At 37.6% G+C, this 10,719-nt stretch overlaps 1 protein-coding gene across 1 annotated transcript; it reads left to right on the top strand.

The window, feature by feature from the left end:
- Window positions 1-1,058: 1,058 nt before the first annotated feature.
- clic1 (chloride intracellular channel 1) lies at window positions 1,059-9,995 on the top strand. Its single transcript, XM_028461814.1, has 7 exons — window positions 1,059-1,162; window positions 1,353-1,417; window positions 5,292-5,401; window positions 6,576-6,701; window positions 6,824-6,930; window positions 8,222-8,403; window positions 8,485-9,995. The coding sequence occupies exons 2-7, from the start codon at window positions 1,376-1,378 to the stop codon at window positions 8,644-8,646; spliced, it is 729 nt and encodes a 242-aa protein (XP_028317615.1). The 5' UTR covers window positions 1,059-1,162; window positions 1,353-1,375; the 3' UTR covers window positions 8,647-9,995.
- Window positions 9,996-10,719: the final 724 nt, after the last annotated feature.

The following is a 10,719-nucleotide window of genomic DNA, read 5'->3' as shown; positions in this document are numbered from 1 at the left end:
AAATATGTTACAGCTACAGTCGACTAAATTATAAAGCAGAAGTTTATGCATTTTTTTTCAAAGAATCAATTACAGATTTGATGTGATCAATGTGTACTACATGATCACATGATTTCTTGATGAAAATATAAATATATTTGATATAGTTATTTTAAAAAAAAAACTATTTTATTAAAGAATTACACATAACATCAGTATTAAGTAGTAAAAATCGATATTAAAAAAAGATAGATAAGGAAAAAAAATCCACACCATCTACATGCAGAATATTATGGTTTATATATTTCTATTGAATTGAAAAGGTCATAACCAGAAGTAAGTTTTAAAAGAAGGAAAGTAATTCATTATTTCTGTAACCAACCGTTACTGAGTAGATAATTACTTTTTGTTTTAAAATGATCAAAAGACATATTTGTAAAATTAAAAAAAAAATAAAAATTAGATGACCAGACAACAATGAAATGCATCAAATCATAACTGACCAAAATGTAACGTGCGGTGCCAAAACAGCATTGAATGCTGGTTATTTTCTCAGTTTTAGAGTTCTTAATCTTTTTTTTTTTTTTTTTTTTTTTCAGTTATTTTGTTTTGAAAAGAAGTGCACAATTTGACAAACATTTTATTTTATACAGATGCCTTTGGGGAAAATAAATGAAGTTCTAATTGTGAAAGATTTTGTCTCTTCTTTATTAAGTTTGTACATTAGATGTTTACTGTATGCAAGGGAACCACGTGGCAAGATTCATGACCCAAAATAAACGTGGGAGGTGAAAGTAACTCGCAACTTTTACTTTTATATGTAATGGAGCTACTTTTTACTTGTACTTGAGTTTACTTGCACTTGTACTTGAGCACAATTTCAATCATCAGTACTTGAGTAGGCTTTAGTGCTTTAGTAAGTTTAGTTCACGCCTTTGGAAAAAAGAAGAAGAAAAAAAACACACAGAGCCCTAATTTGTGCACATTCTTTGTGTTTGTGCAAGTGATTCATTGTGAATTGCACGAAGCTTTTTGTAAATAAAGGAGAATTTGAGAAGCACAGATTAACCCCTCCCTCCCCGCGCGACAGGAAACGGAGGTGATGCGGAGCGACGCGACGCGTTGCTCAGACTGAAGCAAAACAGCAACGAACAGGCGAGCGACGACCCCGGTACCGAGTCAGGTCTGCACACTTTCTACCTACTTACTTACTTACTTACACACACATGCACACAGTGAAGCCTTTGACCCGCTGTTGGGTCCAGTTTGGTCACTTTTAACGGCCTGGGTTTGCAGCAGAGGATGCGGTTCAGGAAAGACGAGGTAACGCGTCACGCTGCGTCTCTTCCTCACTCTTTGTTTTTCATACACAGGTTTGGTTCTTCACTAGGAGAAGATGAGCGACTCCAATCAAACCAAACTGGAACTTTTTGTGAAGGTAAGAGTTCCCAGAGGGACAGGATGTTGGAAAAAAACGTGTGGGCATCACACCCAGAAAGTGACGTAGGCGACATTGTGTGACAGTGAGCCATCCATTGAGAACCACAGAGGCGGGTCTTTTTCTTTTATTACTACAAGTTCCATTGAACTCACATCTACTGTTGTACCTCTGCTGACTCACAAAGCTCTAATCTATTTAAACTCACATTAAGATAGTGGGTAGACGTCTTTAATCTATATTTAGTATGTTGGCCAAGGCGGATAATCCTATTTACATGGTGCACAAAACTGTCTCATAATATCCTGTAAATACACAATCTGTATTTAATTTTTATTTATTTTATTTTTTTTTTGGGGGGGGATAAGGATTTAATTTTTTTTAATCAATCATTATTATAAACTTTCTTTTTTTCAACTCTGTAGTTTCCAGGAATAAGTAGGCCTAGACATAATAACTATATTAAAAGTTTTACAATTCTGATGTCTTTATAACTTAAGTATATGACTCCTGAAGAACTGTGAAAGTATTATTTTGATTCTAATGAGTTGCCTTAGAAAAATCTCAGCGTAATTAATGTTTATCGTATCATGTTTTGAAAGCATGGGTAATTTGCCTAAATATATCTGTTTGAGTCAGTTAGTATATTTTTCCATCATTTATTTTATTCAATCTCTGTATGTTTTTAAAGTAGTAGTAGTAGTAGTTATTTGTAAAAACAGAGAAAATGTTGATGCATTGTTGAGATGATTCAAATTTGTTTTTTAACCAAAGGAAAAGAGAGAAAAACAATATCAAAACATTTAGCTTCTGTGGGTTCGTGTTACCATGGTAACTGCCAACAGCAATTGACACTACTCAAGTTAGCAAGTCTTAGCATGAATGGTGAATAAATTATGTTTAAAAAAAAGTCCTTTACAGGCTCAAATTAGGTAACATAAGTAGTAATATAATAACTGGATGATACATTTATATTCATAGAGTAAACTACTGCAGCTCCAAATATAAAAATAGAAGCACTATTGTTCATTAGCATGGTTAGCTAACTATTAGCTTACTTCAGTTAGCAAATTTTTTTATCTGCATCATCATAGCTACAGGAGAATTAGTTAAGTCATTATATTGTATAAAGGAGGCAATGTTGCCAGCAACTGGATTACAAATTGGAAAAAAATAAACTAAAATAAGTTTTTTTTTAACTTTCAGTAGACACTCCCCCCTTATGTATTTCTCTTTATGTAGAATTATATTTGTGCATTGCGACATGCAGATGTTTTTTTTTCTGTAAATGCACAGAACATGTGTAACCATAGTGTAATGTCCTCCCTGTTATGTGTACTGTCCTGTTGAGTTGTCACAATACTAAAATATTCAACTCGATACTGATACACAGTAAAATATTGGGTACTCAATTGCATTTCCAATACCACGGGGATATAGAAATAATGACACCAAAATTAAATAGAAATATTGGTATTAGCAATAAAAAATGCAAAAATACCCTCTATTGCAACATGAAACAATAACAGAACCACTGGTTAAATATGCTTACCTGAAACTATGATAATACATTTCAGGTAATCCGAGGTAGTACAATAAAAATTAATTAAATTCAGTGACGTGCAGTCAGGGTAGGCAAGGTAGGCAGTGCGTACCCAAGGGTGAATTGATATTTTGATTGTTTGTTTTAATTATAATATAATTATAAATTATCTTTCAATTTCAGTACCTATACGTTTGAAAGTATCAGCATTTAGTTATTTTCATTCCACAAATCACTAAACATGGCGGCCACGCCCTCTCCCAAAAGCACAGTGCTGCTCTGCCTCTGTTCCCATAGCGTGTTTATATGTGTTTGCGCATGCGCAATCTATTCCCCAATATGGAAAACCATTTACGTAAAAAGTCAGCTCTCTATGCTGCCTTTGGCCGTAACCGTGCTATGCTAAATGCTATACGTACGTTAACAGTGCATTAGTGAATTGATACAGCGTGGCCGCTGCTACAGGCAGGCAGGATGACAGTGCTAGAGACGATAACTTTCTTTTGAGGAAAAACAACCGCTTTTAAAAGATGGGAGACCAACACCTGAGTTACCAGACCTTCAGCAAAGGAAGGGTCAGAAATTATTTCATATTTTCCACAGTGAATGGTACAAAAGGAAGGATTAGCTTTGTGGATGCTCCTCACTATGGCTGTTCTCAGTTGTTGTCATTTTCTTTGTGTCTCTGTGTTTCCAACACAAACAATGGATGCGCTGTCGTGTCATGATATATATCTTGTTGGGAGAGTATGGAGGCTATATTGAATAATTGTTTATGTTTCTTTAATAGTGTTTTACGATGTTGATTTTGTTAGATTAACACTTGCCAGCAGAAACATTGTCATTGGTGTCGACAATGGTGGTCTTGATTTGCTACGCCCTGCCTACCCAACCCTAGTCCTCACGGCACGTCACTGATGAAATGAAAATAAACAACAACACTTAGAACCATATATGATTATTGAATCCAGATACAACATTTTTGTATCGATTCTTTTTAAAATTTCAATACTTTTGACAGCCCTACTAACCTGCATGCTTCATTGCACTCGTTGGCCCACGGGCCAGATGTTTGACACATGTGCTCCCACTGACTCATAATGGCTCCTCTGTGGGAACCAAGTGGGCCTCACTCTTTATGTCCTCTCCTCTGCTTCTGGTCTGAAAGGTGCCGTTTGTCACTCCTGTGAATCTTGTTTTTAACTATAGTTTTTTTCTAAACGCTTGAGTGGTTTCAAGCCAAAATAAGCCTCACATAGGAATTGTGACTTCCTTTTTTTAAAGCTGTGAGACCATTTCCTGAAGAAGAAGCAGACGTTAGCCTGTGAATGCTGCCTGTCTGCATTTTTAGTTCAAACTGACGGCTCATTGACATGTAAGGTCAAAACTATTAATAGGACATAGTGGACTGGAGGTTTAATAATAGTTTACGATGCAGAAAATAAAAGATTGTCTTTTCACAGTGCAAAGATAAAAATGATTAGGTTTACTCCTGCATTTTTTGGGGGATTAACTTGGGATTTCAAAATATCACATGTTGAGTAAGTATGTCACCACAAACTTCTGCTTTTCTAAAAAAAATAATGATGAAAATATAGTCTATGGCTGTGTTCACAATTGTCCACTAACGTACTAACTCGTACTAAGTCTGAAGACTCAAAATGAATAGCAGTGCATTCACATTAGATAGTATAGAAAGATTGAGTATGAAAGAAATACCCGGTTGTATACTATACACTCATACTCAACTGCCCCATGATGCATTGTGAGCAGAACGTAAAATCGTCCTGGGACCAACTTCAACTTAAAAGTCAAACATCCCTTTTTCAAAATAAAAGCATCTCTTCTCGTCTTCCATTTGTTTTTAAGGCTTTTATAAATAGGGCTCTTGTTTTGAATTTAACCAGAAGTTTTGTCACTAGCACAGTGGCAGGTCTTTGAAAATTTCCCAAATTTCCAAAATGTCGGCATGAAATGTGTATATGTGAGTTTTATCGATCAAATGAGCACATGTTGATATTCTACTTGGACATTTTCTCGCTTAAAAATGTTTTCAGAAATTCAAAGATGGAGAATAAACAGATATTTAGCCTCAATTTGCTTCAGGTTTTTCTTGTAGGTTTAAAATGCATCTTCCGAAACTTGGAAGTATACTTCAGTGTGAACGGTCATCATCCTAACCATACTTAAAGTATATTGTAAACACTTTATACTCATTCAGTTTGTAGTGCATAGTACATATTAGTACATAGTATGCCATTTCAAACTGTTATTTGAGACACTGACTCTGATGCTGTTAAATTTTACATTTAGTGTCCTTTTATTTTCCAGGCAGGAAGTGATGGTCAGAGCATTGGGAACTGTCCTTTCTCCCAGCGTCTCTTCATGGTGCTGTGGCTGAAGGGCGTGACCTTTGACGTCACCACTGTGGACATGAAGAGGTGAATGTTTCATCTCTCCTTTAATGGAGTCTTTGACTGTAAACACATTATTAAGAGATTAACACAGGTGGAATCTTTGATTCTCGGGTTGTGTTCTGCATTGCTCTACTTTGTTGTGCCGTTAGGTTGTTGTTGTTCTGGAGGCTCTGATGTTGCATCCTTTGGTGTTGAACATTTATAGCTCCGCTCATACAGAGACACATATTTTTGTCACATCGTCGCGTTCGTAAGAGTTTACATCTAGAGGTCAGTGACTTCTGAAAGCCATCAGTGTTTCTAAACATGTCGGGAGATAAAAAAAAATCCTGAACAATCTTGTTTTAATAAACGAAACCTCAACTTAACATACTATTCAAAAAGAAGAGAAAATTAATCTCACTGGAAACTATTACATGGTGAAACTTCAAAGGAAACATCAAAGGCATCCTTTGAACTTCTCTGACGAAGACTGACAGTTGACAGTCGAAACATGTCAGAAGATATTACATCTCCTTAAAAACCTTGTCTGAAAAAACAAAATCTCAAGTTAACATTAGTGTTTCTATTTGCTGGCATGTGGATCTGCAAATTCACATCCAACATAAAGATGTGCAACACGTGGGGGAGAAATTAACATCACATTTAATAACAGTTTCCTTGTTCTCCTGAAGTAGCGTCATTTTGGACCCTAAAATGTCTAGTGGACAAAAGGTCAAATGTCCTATAAATGCATACATTTTAAGAAATCAGTCTCTTTTAAAAGAGTCGTTCCCCTGTAGACAATGGGTTGCCTTCACTTGGCCAATGAACATCCTGGTTCATCAGTTTCCTACAGACTTTCAGTTTAAAAGTAGAACCCTTTTAAATAAGAGATGAAACATCTGTAAGTCCATTTGTCTTTACAAAATTCATATGAAACCAAAGAGATGTAAGTTTCTGTGGTTTGAGGTTAAAAAACAGCTTTGACGAGTAGAAAACCTGGATAGTTTGTATCAAAATTAAAGCCACAAGTTATTTTGCAACAACAACAATATTAGTTGTTTCCACTGGATTTCAAATAAAAACACACAAATATTTTTGTGTGAATTTTCCATAAATCACTTTTTTCCATCCACTTTAATAATTAATGAATGTTTGTTTAGTTTGTAATGTAAGTCTCACGGTTAATGAAACTTTTCTTCACTTTCCTCTGCAGGAAGCCGGACATCTTGAAGGATTTGGCGCCTGGAGCTCAGCCGCCCTTTTTGCTTTACGGTAACGAGGTGAAAACGGACACGAACAAGATCGAGGAGTTCCTCGAGGAAAACCTCTGCCCTCCAAAGTAAACTTTCAAGCCTTTACGAGTACCCTAATCTTTTCACCTTGTTTCTATAGCCTCTCATTGTCAGTATGCAACTATTTTTTTAGATACTGATACTGAGTGTGTGTGTCTTATTTGTTCAGATATCCTCGTCTGGCTGCTCGAAACCCTGAGTCTAACACAGCAGGGATGGATGTCTTCTCCAAGTTCTCGGCTTACATCAAGAACTCCAACCCTCAGACTAATGAAAGTGAGTTTTCTCGAGGGCTGTGTTTGAAATAGCACACTAACGTACTATACACTACATATGAGTATATACTGTCTACTATATACTATAAGTATGTTTAGGAGGATTAGGATGATGGCGTTGCCACTGAAGTATACCTCCAAGTTTCCTAAGATGCATTTAAAATTTACAATGACAAAAAACTGAAGCACACTTAGGCTAAATATTTTTGTTGATTCGCCACCTTGTAAACTTCTGAAAACATTTTAAAGGGGACATCATGCTAAATCCACATTTTTAGCCCTTAAATGCATTTTGTTGTACTGTATGGTCATTTGATCCATAAAACTCAGAAAAACATTTCATGCCGATATTTCAGAGATTTTCGCAGACCCCCCCATTGTGCTACTGAAGAAACTACCGGGTGACTACAAAGCAAGAGCCCTATTTACAAAAGTGTTAAAAACTAAATGAAGACAGGAAGAGATGCTTTTATTTTGAAAAAGGAATGTTTGCCTTTTAGCTTGAAACCGGTCCCAGGACGATTTTATGTTCCGCTCGCAATGCATCATGGGGCAGTTGAGTCTGACTAGTGTGCCCACTGTTTAGATACTTAAAAAATCTCTTGAGTATTTCTCACATACTCAGTCTTTCCATCCATCCATCCATCCATCCATCCTCCCTGGCCACTTCATCCACCTCTTCCGGGGGGATCCCGAGGCGTTCCCAGGCCAGCCGAGAGACGTAGTCTCTCCAGCCTGTCCTGGGTCTTCCTCGAGGTCTCCTTCCAGAGGGACGTGCCCTGTCCAGGGGGCATCCTAATTAGGTGCCCGAGCCACCTCATCTGGCTCTTCTCAATGCGGAGGAGCAGCAGCTCTACTCTGAGCCCCTCCCAGATGACTGAGCTTCTCACCCTATCTCTAAGGGAGAGCCCAGCTACACTACGGAGGAAACTCATTTTGGACTTAATGCCGGCAATTTAGACCAAGACTCTGTCTTTCCATACTATCTAATTGGAACCCACTACATACTCATTTGGACGTCAGACTTATTATGAATAGTACGATAGTATGCCAAGCTCTCACTGGCCAAAAAAACAAGTTGTATTATTTAGTGTTAGTCAATCCATCCAGATTCCATTGTCCAACCCGCTCACTCTTATCTCCAGTTTTATTTTTGTTTGAATTTTGATTTTACCATTTTTCAAGCAGGACTTTTATTCTATTTTGCCACTTTAAGTGAGATCCTGGGATGCATTTGTTGAATTTTGCGATATTATAAATAAAACTCCTGTATCTGTTTGCTGTGTGCTCAGACTTAGAGAAAGGCCTCCTAAAGGCTCTGAAGAAGCTCGATGACTTCCTCGGTTCACCACTTCCTGACGAGGTTGATGAGAATAGCACCGATGAGGTCACTTCATCCTCCCGCCCCTTCCTGGACGGCCAAGCGCTGACTCTGGCCGACTGCAACCTGCTGCCCAAACTGCACATAGTGAAGGTACTTAACTCTGTAGCCATATTAATAATCAGTCCAGAATTTTAAATCCTTCTGATTTTGTTTTGTTTTTCTACCTCGTAGGTTGTCTCTTTGAAATATCGAAACTTTAGCATCCCTCAGTCTATGACGAACCTTTGGAGGTACCTGAATGCATCGTACGCCAGAGAGGAGTTTGCTTCCACGTGCCCGATCGACAATGAAATAAACATCGCCTACGCCTCAGTAGCCAAAGCCCTCAAGTAGGAGTCTCATTAGAAAGCCAACATGAGCTCAAATATAGTCCCTACTTACAAACATTGTATTTCTTTACATTTCTATAGTTTCTAGGTGCTTTAAACAATAACGACAGTTATATGTTGTACATTTCAGAAGCACAACAAAAAACGTGATTGTTGTTTGTCAGTCTGTTACTATCTGTGTTCACTTTGCCTGCAGCATGTTTGAGTTACTTGATGTGTTTAAGCGATCGTGCCTCAAAAGTGTTCGCCCCCCTTCGCTGTTTCGCACTTAAATTAGCAACAAGAAGGATTGGCTTTTAATAAACTTATAAATCAATATTTTGACCATGTCTGTGGAGAAAATAATTCGTGTATTGTTTGTACGTGGGGTATTCCGTTTCAAAACCAAATCAAAAATACAATAAATAAACGGTGTGGTTATTTTAGCTTTATGAATTTAAAACCGAAATGGAAATACAGACAAAACAAAAAACAGTTGAGCGTTTTTCTGTTATAAAATTTTATTGAATAATAATAGCGAATTGTTGTTCTGTTGGTGTGATAATTACACTGAAATTCATGTTGTTGGCCATAATTTCCCTCTAAATATCCAAATATCTCACCAACAACAAGATTTTTCCATTAATATTTAGATTTTAAAACAGAAATAATTTTAAAGGTCCTATATCATGCTATATTAAGACCTTCCAAAATCAACTACAGCCACATATGGGTAATAATTTAAGTTTTGCAAAATAACATACTAATTTATTAAGATATATTACTTATTTTCTTTCAACCCGGAAGTTGAGACGCACGGTTTCTCGGAGCCCCGCCTCTCCCCGTGTGAGTGCCTCCTTTTTCATGACGTAGCCCCGGCAGCATGGGCAACATTCACGCCCACCACACTTTGTAATCAGTTCCAGAGAATGTATTTCAAATATAACGACAAAGAAGTGAGTATGGCTAACATTTGGCTAGAGGTTTATTTTACTTACGGCTGTGGCGTCTTCATCACTGGGGTTTATTGTGGGAATCGCTCCGGTTTGAAGACATAATTTACTGGACAATCCACTTTGGAACTGGCCAAGGTTCACCAAGCAGTCTTCTGTAAAGTGACGGTCACAGACTAACGGATGCTGGATGGTGTGTCACGTGCTCCCAGAGATAAATTCCAACCACTTCTGGCGAGTAGACTCTTCTTCAGGAAGTTTGAACAAATTCCGAGGACTGTCGAACATGCATTTTCGGTTACCAGACGTTATCGTTTAGTACAAAAACAAAGTCCGTTTTTTTTCCCTGTGCAGACTGGATAAGAAAGGACAATGACCAGACAAACAGATGTTTTTCGGCCGCTCGTATTACTCTAGCACCTGAGAGAATGGGCGTGTATGTTCACTGTGGAGGGGCGGCCCCAGCAGCAGGCACTTCCTGGAGGGGATGGTTCATAATTCTAGTGATGTCACTAGCATTTTAATCGCTCGTTTCTCAGAAGAGGGCAGAGAAGCAGCTCAGAGAGCAGGATTATTGAGAATATCTCAGAGATGCAGGAAAGAATCCCAGTAATACTTTGGGGGTGTTTTTGATAAGGAATTAACATTGTAACAAGGTTAAAAACTCAAAAAAGTTGATTTGCATGATATAGGGCCTTTGAATCAGTAAAACCAAAAATAACCACACCATTTATTTGTTTTGTTTTTTATCCGCATACAGTTTGTTATTTTGAAATGATTTGCATCAGCACTTCTGCCAAAGAGTTTGTCTGTATGAGTATTAAATATTATCGTCACATGGATGCTCATCAATAAGGGAACAAATGGTTTTGATTCATTAAAGTTTACGCTTTCTTTCTTTCTTTTGTAAAGTCTTGAACATTGAGAGGAAGGGGATGTGGGCGCTACAGGCCTTACAGAGGCAGGAAGCTGATTCAATAGAGTTGGGTTTCCCCTTTCTGTCCCTCCCACAGTGGGCGGGAAGCAGCGCTCAAGGTTACTGTGCATGCTGTGTTCTGATTGGCTGGGAGAGCCTCTTGCCATAGTTGAAGTTTCCTTTGGAGACAAACAGGGTTTTATTAATGTCACATGTTGAATTGTAAACC

The sequence above is a fragment of the Gouania willdenowi genome, chromosome 11 (assembly GCF_900634775.1).
Source record: "Gouania willdenowi chromosome 11, fGouWil2.1, whole genome shotgun sequence".
Taxonomy (NCBI): domain Eukaryota; kingdom Metazoa; phylum Chordata; class Actinopteri; order Blenniiformes; family Gobiesocidae; genus Gouania; species Gouania willdenowi.
The sequence above is the reverse complement of the archived record's forward strand: the minus strand, read 5'-3'. Positions and strand labels throughout refer to the sequence as shown.

Excerpts from the sequence above, each read along its gene's own strand:
- clic1 (XM_028461814.1), top strand. The coding sequence starts at position 1,376 with ATGAGCGACTCCAATCAAACCAAACTGGAACTTTTTGTGAAG. Across the intron at positions 1,418-5,291 it reads AACTGGAACTTTTTGTGAAG|GCAGGAAGTGATGGTCAGAG; the intron begins GTAAGAGTTCCC and ends TTTATTTTCCAG. Across the intron at positions 6,931-8,221 it reads CAACCCTCAGACTAATGAAA|ACTTAGAGAAAGGCCTCCTA; the intron begins GTGAGTTTTCTC and ends CTGTGTGCTCAG.